A 16,415-nucleotide genomic window follows, 5' to 3' on the forward strand; every position below is an offset into this window, starting at 1 on the left:
AAAGCACTTCCTAGTGCAAAGCAGAACAGGGTAGACAAAGCCTAAAGGTTCCTGGGGAATAGAAGGAAGAGCAAGAGTGTAAGTCTTTGGACACTGAAAAGAACCTCAGCAGCTCCAAACTGCTTAACAGTGCACCTAGGAAGGAGCAGACTGCATGGGGTGATGACAGAGCAGAGAGAAAGAAGCAATTTGAGAAAGTTTCAGTGAACCAATTTAATCAGACCTTCAAATTTCTATTTAAAACACAAGAAATGTCTTTAGAAATCAATTGTACAAAATGCGGTTGATGTTGCACAGCTTCTGCAATCACTTGCCTGCAACAGGACAGTTCCTGAATTTGAAAACTACTCAGTCAAGAGTATTTTCAGCACAATTGAAAATAACATATTCTCCATTTCTATGTTTTTAAAAAATATTCTCATTGCCAGACATCTGAGTGGAAATTCAGAGACACTGGGAAACTCTGATCAAGCTCTGATCTCTCTGAGAGTGTCCATCACCAGCTACTTCAGGTGATGGTTCAAGGACCCCAGTGAAAGGCAAAGACAGGTTGGTGCTGCAGCAAGTGCAACCTTCATCCAGAAGCCAGTGGGTTATTAGGAACAAAACTGAGAAAATCAATCCCTCACCTGGCCCATTTCTGGGGAGAAGGTGCCCGACACCGTGTTCTGCTTCTTCAGCTTCTTTAGCTGATCCAGGCGCTCCTTCTCCTTCTCCACAGCTCTCTGGGCTTCCCGCAGCCTCTCCAGGTCGTGCTGATAGGCCTCCTTCTGCCTCTCCAGCTCTTCCCTGTCCTGGCTCAGCCTCTCCTGCACCTGCCGCATCTCCTCGGCGCGCTCCTGCAGCCGTGCTTCCGTGAGCTCAAATTCCCTCTGCTGCCGGCTCCTCTCCCGCTCCAGGCGCTGCTGCTCCTGCTTCAGCTGGTTCTGGAGCTTCTGGACGTTCATCAGTTCTTCCCTCTGCTTTTCAAAGTTCCGCTGCTTCTCCTGCTCCAGCAGCAGATTCCCTCGGGTGGACTGCAGCCGGTACTGCTTGTCCCGGTCTGCCATGGTGGCTCGCTGCACCTCAATGTAACTGTCCTGCTGAGAGATCACAGCCTGCAGGGGATAAAAGTGCAGCATGAGGCACCCAGGTTCAACAAACATGCACAGCTAAGCAGGAGACAACAGCATCTACCAGGTGAGGTCACAGAGTCTTTTTCTTCTATATCTTAATTCCAGTTCATACAGCCCATGGTGACTGACACAACATTAAAGATGGCCAAGCAAATAAACTATGCTTATGTGTGTCAAATTGGACATTTCTTGCACCTAGAATTGTTACCCTGAATCAAAACAGTCAAAATAGTGCTGATTACAAGGTAACAGTAAAAACAACTAATTCATACACACATATATGAACAATGAGCACAGAGAGCAGATAAAGCTCAAAGCAGGAAAAGAATTAAGTGAGCAGGAAAAAGGAAATAATTACTTAAGACAACAGCTCTAACACTTCCTCCAAAATACCAGACACAATTTCCTCGAGTCTCAGGTTCTACACTTCATTCCAGCTTTAGGGGATATTTTCAAAGTAGCTCCTCTCCACACCTGCATAAATTTTATTACATTTAGTGTCTAACAAATCTCTTGGAAGGTAAAAAATGGTTTACCTGAAGACTGAAGAGCAACTGTAACAGCGTCTGTATCCTCTGGACAAGCTGAAGAGGAGGAAAAAAAACATTAGGCACTTGAGTAGCACTCTGTTTTGAGGCTTCAGACTTTTTGGTTTTTTATTTTTAAGCAGTGAAAATAATCCATGGTATCTGTACAAAAACACACACAATGGAAGCATGGCCACCAGAGTACTCTAGCATAGCAAAAGCCAGTATGCAAGCACAAGGAATTTCAGTTTATTATCCTTGTGCAGATGTGAATCAGTGCCCAGCAAATCTCCCTGGGATTCCATGGAGAAGTCCTCATCATCTTCTCTTCACCTGAACTATTCAACCATCACTTCCTCCTGTGCCCCAGCACTGAATCACTGCACAGGTACAGATCTCACAGGGATTCAGAGGCAAGTTTGGCCAGTGAGCTGTTAATGTGCTGAGTTCCACAGACATTACAAACACTGAGTTTTGGAGGTGGTTTGGTTTGATTTTACATGCTATTATTATACTATGGCTATTTGCCATTGGATTTCTTAACAGCAGAAATAACATACCTGAGACTCTACGGTGGGCTGAAAACCACTGCTGTCATCCAGCCTTGTCCCATCACTCTGTAAGGGAGACAAAACCAACATTTGTGCTAGGGACACTTGCTGGGCACTGGCAATGCTGCCAGAAAAAGCTGGGACTGTTCCCATGCACTGAAGGACATACAACACAAATACTGAATTCATAAGCCAAGTTGAAACAGCAGTGTTGTGATTAAAGCCTGTGTTAATGGTACAGCATCAAACGAGCAAATGGAAAGTTGAATTTTCTTGCCTCTCAAGTGCTGAGCTACCAAGTTGCCCCACAAAACATCCTAAATAGAGTCAAGTAATTTTATAGACAAAGCTGTTCCAAGCCCAGTCCTGCCAGCTATGACAACTTTTAACTTTGTGAGATTTGTTCTGCACCACTATCACAATGAGGAACACAAGGAAAAGCATTTAAATCCCTCATAAGCTCAACATACAGTTTGAGATCCTTCTTCTGCATTAGAAGACAGGTCATGGAGTTGCGCATCTGAGCTCAGTGCAGGGCCTCTCCAGTCCCACTGCCTCTGCTCACCACCACTGTTCTTCCTGCCTGAAATGGAGAGGAGTATGAGGAGCTCACACCAGCACAGGGCCTGGGATAACTCAGTGAGTGCCAGAGCAAGCAGAAAGACATGGTGACTTTGAACCAAAATGTAACTGCAAGGCTTCTCCATGCTGATCCCAAGTGGAAGATCAGACAACAGTCACACATAGGGCTGCTCAAAGAAGTTTAAAAACTTGAGAAGTCCGGGTTAAGATAAATAGGGAAGGTAAGTTCAAATTACATTACACTATTTTAAGTGAAGCAACCACAACGTCTGCATGAAAATAATCAGCTCCCAGAACTGCAAGTTCATGACATGGAATGAAGGAATACTGTAGTCACAGCAGCACCACTGTGAGTGTGGAAGGACATAAGGGGAGATGGACTCCCTCCTGTAAAAAGTACATGACAGATGTATGGAGCTTTCCAGATATCAGAAAGTGTTCTAGAGATTAACAACCAGTGAAATAAGAGCCATTCGCTTTTTCAATTAATGCATGAAGCAAAAATGAAGACAAATAGTATCTAGTCTTTCCTCTTATTTCATTAATTAATTGATAAACCATCTGTGTCAAAAGGACACTTTATATTATCTAAGAATTCAGCAAACCTCTAGTGACTGTACAGATACAAAGTAGAAAAAAGGGTTCACGACCTAACAAAAGCAGATAGCTGAATTCAAATTTTCTAGGTTTTCAGGTCAAGCTCTTTTTTTTTTTTTTTAAACAAAATTAAAGTTCTGTGTGGAATTGTGGTAATTATAAAGAATGGGCTAAAGTAATGCTGTCAGCATATCACTGGGAGCCCTACTCTGCTCTCTAGTGTTGGTATTAGGAGCAAAAGATCCAACATGCCGGAAATTGCTCTGATCTTCCTTTTCAGAGCCTGGTGAAGCTTCCTTATATGAGAGCCTCAATTCCTTGTTCTTATTCTCTGTACAATAATCACAGGAAAAAGATCAGAAAAATGCTAAATGCTCCCTTTCTTACTTTTACTTGAAACTGAGGGACTACTGTCATATCCTCCAAAGGTCTCTGCTCTCCGGGGGAGTCCTGAGCCATCCTCAGGCTGACAGGATGCACTGCCAAAGTGAGTGAAGATAAAGTCCTGGAGATTCTCAGCTGAAGAAGAGGAGAACATGTCATGTAAACAGCCATGTCTATGCAGCAGTACAAATTATCATGCTAATGAGTCTAAAAAAAACCCATTTCAATCATCAAGTCCACTAAAAGTTCTGCAGTCTGAGATGTCCTACAGTACAGATGAATTTTCCTTTGTGAGTAGCTCTGCATGACAGGCTCTTCACATGAAGATGAGCTCTTCCTTAACTGCAAGTTAAGATTATCAAGCCTTGAGTGTTTGTTTCTTGTTTTTTTTATTTTTTTAATAGAAACTATGTTTGGGCTTATTTTCTTTCTAAACATACTATCTTTAGACAGGCTGTTTTTAATAGATAACCCTCCCATAATATTACATTTCAGGACTGTGTATTATTAGAGCACTCTGTTACCCTTTCTGAACAGACTCATCCTAAGATTCCATTGGTTGATCCTTAAAAATAAAACAATCCAAGCTGTGCAGGTCTTCTCCCTAAACCCATTTCGCCTTTCTTGCAGATTGGTTCTGAGAACGAGGAAGTCTGAAGCGTGTTACATAAAAGCATTATGTTATTAGAGGATGATTTTCAGGGCCTGTACTTAGATCCTGGGTGTTTATCCCCACCCCAGCACCTGAGTGAATGCCCACACATTCCCACATTCCATTCACCTTCAGTCACTGCAGACTTCAGAATTGCCTCTCCTTGCAGATTCTCTGAGATATCCCCCCGAAGAAGCAGCCTGGCTCGGGATCCTTGGGAATGGTCTTCAAAGCCATTCAACTCAGACATTTCCAGATAAATCTGCTGCTTCTCAGTGAGACTTTGCAGAATCAGGTCATCTTTCATGTTCAAACGCTCTGAAGGAAGAAACAAATTCAGTCCTGTCTTCCTTGTTGTTGTCACAGAACCGTGTTCAATTTGGGAGATTATCATTCATTTTATGGCCAGAGCATTAAATGCAGAGATATAATTAACAGTTAAGGAGGAAAGTGATGGAGAGGACAAAGCTTATTAGACTTCTTTAGCCACTATTTCTACAGAACCTTACACCACCTTGAAAGGCTTATGAAGGAGAAGCTTGATCATATCTTGATAAAGAATTAGACAGTCATAAATCACAAATAATGCTGAGAAGCAGCTTGTGGAATATATAACTAAGTCATTACCTTGAAAATCTTTTAACTTCGCAGCTCTTGCTTCAGCCAGCTTCCTCTCTGTTTCAGGTTCATTAAGTGTTCCTCCTTCCTCATCAGGACAGCTGTCCAAAGGGAAAGACAGATTTATGTTTGATTTGCATGTGAGATAATTTAAAACCATCTCAGGATTCAACCTGAAGCTTTTGCCTCAGTTGTGGTTTATCCTGGGTGTCAATCTTCCTCCCTTTTCCAAAAACCTTTTGCATCTGACATCAGTGAGCCTTTTCTTTTTTTTTAATAAAAGCAGGCTAAAGTCTTTGACTAGTTTTTATTTCATCTTTATCAGTGGCTTCTTCCTAATGAACACAAACAGAATTGCACACTGAAGTCTTACAAAGAAAGTTTAGGGAGAGTCAAATGGATTTTAAAGATAAATTTACACCTGTAAGTGCTGTGAAGAGAAGACAAGTAGGACATTGGCCCCTCCTGCTTTCCCTCCTCCCTTACCTCTCCACAGCCCTGCGGATGTGTGCCATCCAGGAATTCCTTTCCTCCTTGGAGCTGGTGTGAATTTCATACATTTCTGGTCCTTTTAAGGAAGCACTAATTAAGAACATTGCCTTTTCCTCATTAGCTACCTCTCTCACAATCAATTTTTGCAGTGAGATAACTGGTGGCTTAGAGTCCTGTAAAATAAAATAACATTTATTGCAGTACATTATATGTGTTCTTTAGGAATTGTGTTTCCTAGCTGCCCCCTCTTCCTGTTTATCCAGAGCCACCAGGAGCTGTAACATCATGAGATAACTCTGACCTTTTCACATGATATTTTTTATGTTGTCATTTTCCTACCATGAATCAAAACAAGGAATGAAGAATGAACATGTCAAAAACAAGAGGTCTTGATACGTGATTGAACATCAAAGCCTGTGCTAATTTAAAGATTCTCACTGACTCCCAAAAGTCAAGAACAGGCTCAAAATTTTTTGCTCAAAAGGAGGCAAATCCAAAATTTGAAAAAGAAAACAGAAACCTTAATGACACACTGTGCACTGAAAGAAGAGAACAAGAGGAAGTGTTAGAGGTTTTATGTTGGCTACAAAAGAAATAAAACAGAGGTGTTAGAGGGTGTCAGGCCCTGATAAAAATGATACCAGGTGACAGGTAGTGTATTGTATAATGAGGATTAACTGGATTAGCTGTCAGCCTTTGCAGTGAAAACACATTTACAGGAGGGATATTAGTTACTAAAAACCTGTCTAGGCTTCCTACAGCACAGCTCCAACAAATGTAGCCTAGAAAGTTCCTTCCCAGGATAAAGCAGCTCTTTGTGACTGCTGAACCTTCACAGAATAATCTAGAGCCATGATAAGAGAACTGAACTGTGAAGTAAACACCAGGAACACCAGCTTCTGCCAGCTTCTCTGAGCAGCTGTACTGCAATTCCAGCCACAAACAGAGGTCACTGGAAAAACAGAATCACTGAGCAGATCCATTTGCTCCCTCACTTGATTTATTTATGGAGAAGTGATATTAAATTTCAAATGAACTGTATACATACAAAGATGAAAAAAAATTGGTCAGACTAAGTGTAGAGCACGTTTCCAGAGGGGAAAAAAATCCACCACACAGCATCATGTTCTGTCCATTAGGAGAAGGGTAATTTGAAAAGCAGTTGTTTGTATAGCCCTGAGGTCACCAAAATAGCTTTTACCATTAGAATTCAGGTCTAATGTTAATGTCTTGAAAAAAAATACATCCAAGTAAACAATTACATAGAAGAGTTTCTCTGTAACAGGTTCTACAACAGCCATCAGTGAACTAGATCAGGACAAAATGTACAAATTAATTTATTTGAGGACACCTGTGGAAATGCCCTAGAAAAGCAAATGGATTCACTGAATGTTCTGGAGTGCTGCAGTAATAACATCTGCATTTAGTGCTTATTCCATGTATTTCAGGAAAGTTCTCTGCCCCTAGTAAATCTCAGGGCACTATGACCACAGTTACCATGTCCCTGACTGAGATGGCAGATTCTTACCCTGCACACCAAATAGAAGCAGGATCTATTTGCAAGTGTTTTTCAAAGCACAGTTCTAGCATGTGCAGTGTCCATGACTTGTACAAAATCTTAGCCTGACAAAGTTCAGTGAAAGAGAAAGTCACAGCAAAAGAAGAGAAGCAGTGAGAACCATGGGAGATGTGACAGCTACAACTGGCCAATGCAAGGAAATACTTTTTGCACTGGGAGAGGGGGGAAAGGATTCAACAAGTACCAAAACTGCTTCAGAAAAAGTAATTCCATAATACGTGGCTGATTTATTCACTTAATTTTCTTTCTGGACCTCCCATAACAAGTATCTAACATCCCTACTTGTGCTTCTTCTATAGTTACTGTCACTTTCATAAATCCTTTAAGTGCATGTATTAAATAAAGAGAATAATACCTACCACAGATGCAAATATATATTTTTGGTCCTTTTCTTGTAAGAGCAACAGTACATCAGTGAGCAAGACTGCCAGAATATCTACAGTAACAAAAGAGAAAAAAAAAAAAGGAAAGAAAGTTATATTTTAAAGCAGAAATACCAGTCCAGACTCAAAAATCACTTAACTTATATTTCCTGCAGGCCAGGGAACAGTATGTCATCATTTGCAATATTGGGTCTGTTACTGCCTTCCATTTGGGCTGTCCCCAGCCAGGCTGCACCATGCAGAACCAGTTGATTTAAACAGGGCTCATTTAAAGCTTGAGAACACCCCCACACACATCCTACACATGGACTCCAGCATCTGAGAGGGAACGTCTCTCTCAACAGCAGATTCTTCTGGAACTGCAGCCATTCAGGGTCCCACCTACTCCTGGCTGCACTTTCTGTGCCACTGAAGCTTCTCCTTGAACACTTGAGCAATGAAGCTGCTCAAATATTCCCTGATGGCCACTGCTTTGATTTTCTGGCAAATGTAGAATTAAGTACCATGCAGCTGACATGACACAGGTTTTGCAAAGTGTGAAGCAGAGCTCGCACAAGATAATGCCTTTCCACAGGAGACTAAGTCAGGATGACTCAAAGCTTTGTCATCCACCTGAAGACTTCCCTCTTGAATTGGGAAGCAGATCAGCCAGATAATAAGCAAACAGCATAAGGAACTTATCATGCACCATTACAGAGATGCTTATTGGACAAGCCAAGAATAGAACAAGTGCTATTTCCTCCAATATCCTATTAAACAAGCAGGTTATTGTCATCTTATTTTATACCCAATCGATCAGTAATAAACAGTTACTAAAAAAAAAAAACAAACCAACATAAATCTTGTTTCCCAGTTGTGTTTTTGCCCTTGCTGGTGCTGTACCTTTGAGGCGCCCTGATGCAGCTTTCCAGTAGAGCATCCCATCCAGGAGCAGCCGCCTCTGGCCCATGTCATCCTTCCGGAACAGGAGCCCATTCTTGCACTTCCCAGAGGATTTCACTTCCATTTTGTGCATGATCTCCTTGAGCCGCTGCCCCTTCTCGCACTCGTTTACCATGGCATCGACACGGGTGATGGTGTCCTTAATTAAACCAAGGGCCTGGCTCAGCTCTTCGTAATCTCTGGTTCCAGCTAAGGGAAAAGAGAAGCAGTCAGCCACATTTTCAATTCCAGAATACAAGACATAAGCCATCCAAATGTATTTTAGCATAAGGGCTCCTTACTGGACATCTAACAGTATCTTCTAAGAGCTTAAGTTTAAAAATAAAATATAATAACCTAAAGCTCTGAAAAGCTAATGAACCAACAGGTTTAACTACCATGGGTTTGTGGTTGCAGACTTTAAATGCTGCTCTTCTCCTCAGAGGAGAGTCTGGGAGAATTGGGATTGTTCAGCCTGGAGAAGAGAAATTTCAGAGTGAACTGAGTGTGGCCTGAAGGGAGCCTACAGGTAAGATGGAGAGAGACTATTTAACAAGGGCCTGGAGTGACAGGACAAGGGGGAATGGCTTTAGGCTGAAGAAGGGCAGAGTTAGATGGCATATTGGGAAGAAATTCCCCACTGTGGGAGTGGGGAGGCCCTGGCACAGGATGCCCAGGGCAGCTGTGGCTGCCCCTGGATCCCTGGCAGTGTCCAAGGCCAGGCTGGACGGAGTTGGAGCAACCTGGGATAGTGGGGGGTGTCCCTGCCCATGGCAGGGGGTGGAATGAGATAAATTTTAAAGCCCCTTCCAACCCAAACCAGTCTGTGATTCTCTTGACCCTCTAAGGTGAGACTGATCTGGCATCATCAGCCAACAGAGAAGTGAGAAAGCAGGTAACAGCCTGTCTGAGGTAAGAACATGCAAAACATGGCAGAAAATAAACCAGCTGACAACTGTGAGGCTTGCAGGAACCATCCCACCTTCTGTGTTCTGAATGATCCGTTCCACCAGGACCGGGTACTTGGTGATGCGCTGGGTGACCAGGAGGATGCACTCCTGGACCCCCAACCTCCTCACAATGGAACTGTTCCCAATTTTCTAGAAAACAAGACAAACTCGTCACATCCACTGTGCAAGGTGCTGTTCTAACTCCCTCTCCATTCACATGCTTTCTGCCCCAAAACACTTCTGCACATTAGAGACAGCACCATGAAATTAGCTGCACTCTTCTACTAAGGCAAAACTTCTGACAGCATTCAAAAAATTGCCTTTATTACTGGAAAATATCTTAGGTATTGTTTTCCACTACTGTTAACTAAATGTGGAGTCAATCAGGGGAACTTCCAAACCTGAACTGTCTGACTGCCTGTTGCTAACTGATCACCCTTTATAACAAGGTCAGACCTTAAATACATAGGAAAGTTCAGTGGTTTTAAAACCACACCCAACCACCTACCAGTCAGATCAGATCAATAATGAAGAAATTAAGTGTTTATTTTACCACTGTATGCTCCCCACTAGCCTGACCTACAGAAACACATTCCTGTTTAAAAAGGGAGGACTGTAAAGCACTAGTTAATCTGACTGCAGGTAAAGCACACACCTGGCAGCAGGAGAACACAGTACCAAGATCTTTCTCTACAGGGACTGAAGCTACATGTTTTCAAACTCTGGTCACTTATTTAGTTCCTTGGAAGTTAAGGGCTCTCACTTTAAAGGTGCCTGGCTAAGATGAGCTATAAGTACAGAGCTGTGCTGGAAAGTTCACACAGTATCACTTACTGGTGACTGGAAAATGAGAATATTTAGGCCTCTGCAAAGCCATCTGAGATTCAGGTTACAGCTTCCACTTGGGCCATGTCTCTTCAGCCCTTCCTATTAACTGCATGTTAAAAACCACCCAGCAGCCAATCTCCTGGGTTTGGGAAGATGATGGCGTGAGCAAAATCTGACTAAGAGTCCCCGCTTTTTCTACAGCAGCTCATCAACAGCATTTATCATTGATTTAATTTATTAACAAACCAATTTACCCTGATGGCAACACAGCAGGACAGAGCCCTGAATAGAACAAATACTCTATTCCCCAGTCCTATGTGCTCTCAAGAGCCTGCCTCAAATGTAACACTTGCTAATTGTGGTTTTGTCTCCAAACAGCTCAAATGATCTAAAAAACAAGCCCACAACCTACCAAATAACAACAATGTGCCTCTAACCCTGCACATTCACATTTGAGGGATCTTCAAGTATAAAACAAAGCCCAAATCAGTGATGTATATTTTGCATAGTCAGAATAGGAGACTTCTGGTTACTCTTTACCTTTATTAAGTTTTGGAACTTCTTATTGCTTTGGAGCAGGTCTTTGTAATGGCTAACAGCTTCATTGTGTCCACAACAGAACACTGCATATTTTTCTTTCATTCTCTCCCCATTTTCACCTGAAAACTAATTGGAAACAGAAGAATGAAAGACATGAATCATTCAGAGGAAACCTACCTCCACTATAAACCCCAGGTTTAACATGGTTTCTGAGACATTTTCCCTGTATTTCAATTCCTTCTGTACCAGAAATGAGAGATTTATGCAGCATGACATGTGAGGGCTTGGAATACCACAAGATAACCAAATATTAAATGATGGTTGTAATTATGAGAATTTTTAAAAAGGATTTCTGTACCTCTGCACTTAAAAAGTCTGTGAACTGTAGAAGTTGAAGGGCAGCAAAAAAATGGGTAACATTGTTGCATCCACTCCATGCCAGAATGGTGCAAAAGCTGCCATGAGTTCAAAGGATCCTGACTGAATTTTTAAAAGATCAGAATGAAGAAGTCTGGCTTTATCTGAAGGAGAGCCAAGTTTGGGATGGACACTAGGAATATGCTACTTTACTCTTGGAATAGATGAAAAATAGAACCAGACAAGTCATATATCCCACAGCGTGTATATGTGCGTGCCCAGAGAACATTTATTAATCATTTCACATTATTTGTGACTAGATATGTTCCCACATTAACTGGGAAGAGAACCATAAACCCAGGATGAAATCAATCTTTGCAACACATAACTTTACCCTCACAGGTAGCTTTTTAGAAGCTTTACAGTGTCAACATTATTGGTAGGATTTGATTCACACCTGTTTTACCAAGAGGTCTCCAATGTTCTGGATTACATAATTTCGGTCACTGCCTTCTTCCAAGGATTCCTTTCGTCTCTCCTTCAGCTGGAGCAGGAATTGCCCGTGCATCTCCAGCAGCTCATCCACACAGGGAAAGAGCTTGTTGATGACTGCATTTGAGAACTGCAGCTCCTCTCTCATGGCTCTGGAGTATACCTTCAGCATTATTTTCAGTGTCCTAACATGGTGCATCTCAGTTTGCATTAGTTCTGGGCAAGGGGAAATACAGAAATAAAATCAGACGTTATTTATATGCTGTGCAGTGAGCAGTGAGACATAAGAGCAGGCTCTGAAAGCCACGATCATCCTCTTCACTACAGTCTTTGCATCACTCATGTGAAGCTCTTAAATTTGCCTTGCTAATGTCCTAACCCAGCAGTGACTGACCCTACTTATTTAAGGACATCTCCCAGTGGCAGTTGAGCTGTTCCCTAATTGTAGAGCTGGTCTTTGCTGCTTACAGAGCCCTGCTGAAACCCATGGGATGCTGAAAGGCATTCACACAAGGAATTATACACATTAATGCAGGTAACAGACTCAAAAAACTGTCACTCAGTTTCAGTTTTCAAGCACAAATCAAAATGGGAACCAACAAAAATGACTTCTGCTTTGTTTCACAATGGTGTCACTATGAAATAGAAAAAGTTTTAAGAATAACAAATACTCTTACCATAAATTACATCTTGCCTTTTTACAACGTCTTTCCTTTGCCTTTTCACATAAGGCTGTTCCACTGCAACACTCCAAGACTCTGCCTCAAACTCATGAGCATCTGTTTCTATTTCACTCCGGAGGGACACAGAATACGCATCTAGACCAAAAGCACATTCAATTTCAATTTTTATTAAACTGTTTCTCACCATATCCCTCTTTACCATCAGTGACAATAACCAGAGCAAAAACACCTCGATGCTGCTTTCAAACCCATGGGAGAAGTTGCATAACAATCCTGAAAAGCACAGAAATTCCATACCTTCCAGAAAAATGGAGTCTGCTGTTGAAGGTGCAAGCGAGACAACGTCATCTGAAGTCTGCTTAAATTTTATAAAGCCTGAATCCCCTTCATCCATGTCTCCTGAAATTAGCCTAAATGGCCAAAGAAATTAGACCAGAACAATTAAAATTAAAAAAAAAAAAAATCCAACTTCTTTAACAAGCATCTTTCCTAAACTATAGTGCAATTATTTTACAATAAGTAAATAAGATATCACTGCTCTCTTTAAACAGTTAAATCAATTCAGCAACTCCAACGCTGAAATTCTGCAGTTTAATTAGAGCAGCATAAGCAAAGCTTGTAACTTCTGGTATGACAGTTTACAAGGACATCACCTGGTGACAAAGGGCACTTTCACTGGGAAGGGAGGATAACTGGGGCACATCAAAAGTAAATAGCTACTTAAAACAGCAGATAGCCTTGAGTTTGCCTACTATTTTAATGAAGGTATTTAGCAATTTAAAACACTGCTGCCTCCTACACCAGTCAGCGCCAGCCCAACCTAGAACAGCTGAACTCAGACAACATCACTGAATTTCACAGCAGTTCTCAAGACAAATACATCCATTAAAACCATAATCTAGACAGAAACACTCAAATACTGCACTGTTTTATACAATATCTTTTGTGACACAGGACAGAGGGACTAAAGACAAAAAGAAAAAAACCCACCATTGTTCAGGGAAAAATCTTTCAGAGTGAAAAGCTCGATAAAACTCTTTTGAGGTTGAAAACACGATGTGAGTTCTCATTTTTCTTTTCACACTGGGGAGGGTGGGGGGCAGCTGAAGGCAGTGGATCAGAAGAGAAGAATTTTACTCACCCAAATTTATTCACAGCTCCAGCAGAGTTCAGTGAAGGCTGGGAATGTCCTCTTTGGGCGATAGTCATCCCGAGGTTCCGGGACAGTGCTGGGGTGCCATCCGGTCCCAGGAGAAGACTTCGGGGCTGCTCCTTCAGAGAAGTGGCTAAAGAGGCAAAAATGGAATTGGTACTCAGAAAATGAGGCGTGCACTGCAGCTCGCCTGCTCTCAGCCCTCGCTCGGAATGCGGACGGAGAACTGACAGGATCTTGGATGTCAGGAGCTCATTGTCCAAAAAAACATTCTCATTCCATTTTCTTGAAAAGGAACCACAAAAAGACAGCTCGGGGTGAGCTGGAATGGCATTGCTTCTGCCGCTGCTTTTTGAATTTGTATTCCCCATGCTCACCACTGGCTGCCCTCAGATCTGCCACAGTAAAGTGGCCCCAGAGATGCTCTGTTTTTATACTACCTGTGATCCTTCTAGAAATGTAAAGCTGCCACTTAACTTAGTGTATTGGCTAAATCAGCAGGTCTGAAGTGCAGGAAATTGGTCCCTACTGTGCCCATTTAGTGTGGAAATTGCAAAGTATCTTCTCCTTTAGTAAAACACCAGAACCTACACACAATTATTCACACCCCACCGTATAAGGGCATAGAACATTTCATGGCAAACAAGAAAAATCAGAGATCATAGAAAAAAACCTCACAGGTTCTTTGCAATGTTTATTGCTCACAGCGATTTATATCTGCATGCACACACACTGCACATAATAGATACCAGAGCTAAATTTAATTTTAATACTGCAGCTTTTTAATGCTTTTTAAATCTAGACAGACTGTGAACTGGAAAGATATTTGAAATTTTAATCACTATTACACAATACGTGGAAGCCTGTAATAGACTTATAAAAAATGGATACAATTATTTAGTACTAATGTCTGTAATAAATGATAAGGAACAGGAGACAAAATACATCCTTTTAAAAAAGGAACTCTAGGGAAGTCAAAGATGAAGACTCAGCCAGATAATCTTTAGAATTGATCCCTGACAAGGTCTGTAGCTGCCCTTTTTCAAAGAGCTTTTAAGGACATGGGAGTGGGATCTCACAGATCCCTGAACCCAGGGCTCTGTCACTGCAGGGACAGACCCAACTCCTGTCCCAGTCCCATGGCCAGGAGGCTCCTCCAGGACCAGGGGGTGCTGCTGTAGCAGTTCAAGGGGCTCTCTGGTCCCCAGATAAGGCTTATGGATCACTTTTCTAGTAAAAACAATGGTGTCTGCCCAGCCCTAAAAGTTCCCCTTTTTCAGCCTGCCCTCCTTAGTGTACCTTCACTAATAATTCTCTCTCCCACTTCTACCTCGTTCAGCGAAGCACAATTAAATCAAAGTATTTGCGGTTCTTGTCATGAAACAGGTTTTTCCACATTTTTTCATATCCCGTGCTCTATACCTGCTTGTTTCTCATTCCATCATCATTGACAGAAGAATTCTTTTGGGGCTGCAGGGGAGGTTTCATCAATGACATTTAATAGAAATTATATCACCACATCTTTTCCTGCTGGAAATACCTTTCCCAAAACCTATTTGGGTTTGAAACTCCGAGCTACACACACAGTACACTGTCAGTCTACAACAAACTGGGTAAACTGAGTCCCTTCCATCCCCTCCAAGCCCCCAAGGAGACAAATAAAGTATCCAAAAGATTTGCCCAGTCAGACTTCTTAAACAAAGGTTTAATAACCAATTCTCTGTTTCCATTTGAGGAAGTATTGAAATTACTGGCCATCAAGTTCTCTTTCTGTGCTCCACAAGCCAGGAACATGAAGTTCTGTTACACAAGGACAGGCCAGACCTAAAAATCTTCAGAGGAAAACCAAGGGGAGAGGGATGGGGACACACAACACAGTTTATGCCTCTCTTAAAATGAATTTTTCTTTTACATTGAGACAGTATCTTTGGGTGTTTTTTGCTGGGCACTGCAATCTGCAGGGTTATGCTGTGGCTAACAACACACAATGCCCAGGCTATTAGCTGTTCCTTTAATTTCCAGCTTCTGCTTTTGAATAAGGAAAACGAGTCCTGTGTGCCTAGCAGAGCCTGCATGGCCCACCAGCCATTTTCTGAGTTCAATTAGCACTGTCTGCACACTGCTGTGCCCCACATCGATCGCTGCTCCCCTCACACAGACCAGCCCTACAGACAACTTCTCCCATTTTCATTAGCCCTTGCTTCCTATTTTAGTCTCTGCACTTTCTCCTAAATGCACAGACCCATTCTGGGTAATGCAAACAGCTACTTATCTCCTTATAACAATTATCCCCTGAGCTGCCTCTTGGGAAGAATCATTGCATGAAGAGGACACCTTGCAACGCAAATGGTACCTGACAACAGCTCAAACACCCAGAGTGATGCTCAGACATCCAAGCCAGCTGTGTTTGACACTCACCTGCTCTGTTAATGCAGACCTTGTAACAGCTTGTAAAATTAAAATGCCATTTAATACACCTGTGACTGGGATGGTCGTTTCCAGGAGCAAAAAGATATTTCAAAGTCTATGCTGCAATATAAATGTTCTTTCTTACCGTTTTTTTTCCCCTCCCAGATCCTTTTTCCTCACTTTGTGTTTCAACAAAGATTTATGTTCAGACCATTAGTGCTAGCTTGTCTTAGAGATTTCTAGCAACCACTAGCTGCAGGCAAGTTTTAAATAGACAATTATGAAAATCTGATGTAAAACAAAGTTCACAGTTCTAGTCTTTTCAGAGGCCAGAGAATAGACAATCAATGAAAAACGAGCTTATTGATCCCTTTTCACCATGATATTTTGAGGTTACACAGCAAGAAGGTATAAAGAAAAATAAAAAGATAAAAAGATAAAAACACACAGGAGATTGCTAGGAGCCTCTAAGCCATTCCCAATAGAAAAAAAAATGAAACCATCTTATTAAAAGAGACCTTCTCTATACTTCAATAACACACCGTGTATAGCCTTTAAAACATATTAAAGAAAAAAAATGCAATCGAACAGATAAGCCTTGA

At 41.8% G+C, this 16,415-nt stretch overlaps 1 protein-coding gene across 1 annotated transcript in view; it reads right to left on the reverse strand.

The window, feature by feature from the left end:
* ARHGEF18 (Rho/Rac guanine nucleotide exchange factor 18) overlaps positions 1-16,415 on the reverse strand; it is a 39,836-nt gene that overhangs the window by 7,253 nt on the left and 16,168 nt on the right. Inside the window, exons 9-24 of the mRNA XM_083879824.1 lie at positions 13,393-13,537; positions 12,549-12,661; positions 12,246-12,386; positions 11,534-11,784; positions 10,720-10,845; positions 9,384-9,501; positions 8,363-8,611; positions 7,457-7,533; positions 5,513-5,691; positions 5,036-5,127; positions 4,538-4,726; positions 3,760-3,891; positions 2,664-2,776; positions 2,203-2,259; positions 1,652-1,699; positions 630-1,097 (exon numbers count right to left, since the gene is read on the reverse strand). Coding sequence (XP_083735950.1) covers positions 630-1,097; positions 1,652-1,699; positions 2,203-2,259; positions 2,664-2,776; positions 3,760-3,891; positions 4,538-4,726; positions 5,036-5,127; positions 5,513-5,691; positions 7,457-7,533; positions 8,363-8,611; positions 9,384-9,501; positions 10,720-10,845; positions 11,534-11,784; positions 12,246-12,386; positions 12,549-12,661; positions 13,393-13,537 — 2,498 coding nt within the window. The remainder of the gene's footprint in view (positions 1-629; positions 1,098-1,651; positions 1,700-2,202; positions 2,260-2,663; positions 2,777-3,759; positions 3,892-4,537; positions 4,727-5,035; positions 5,128-5,512; positions 5,692-7,456; positions 7,534-8,362; positions 8,612-9,383; positions 9,502-10,719; positions 10,846-11,533; positions 11,785-12,245; positions 12,387-12,548; positions 12,662-13,392; positions 13,538-16,415) is intronic.

Source organism: Zosterops lateralis (genome assembly GCF_965231275.1).
Source record: "Zosterops lateralis genome assembly, chromosome: 29".
In the NCBI taxonomy this organism is placed as follows: Eukaryota; Metazoa; Chordata; class Aves; order Passeriformes; family Zosteropidae; genus Zosterops; species Zosterops lateralis.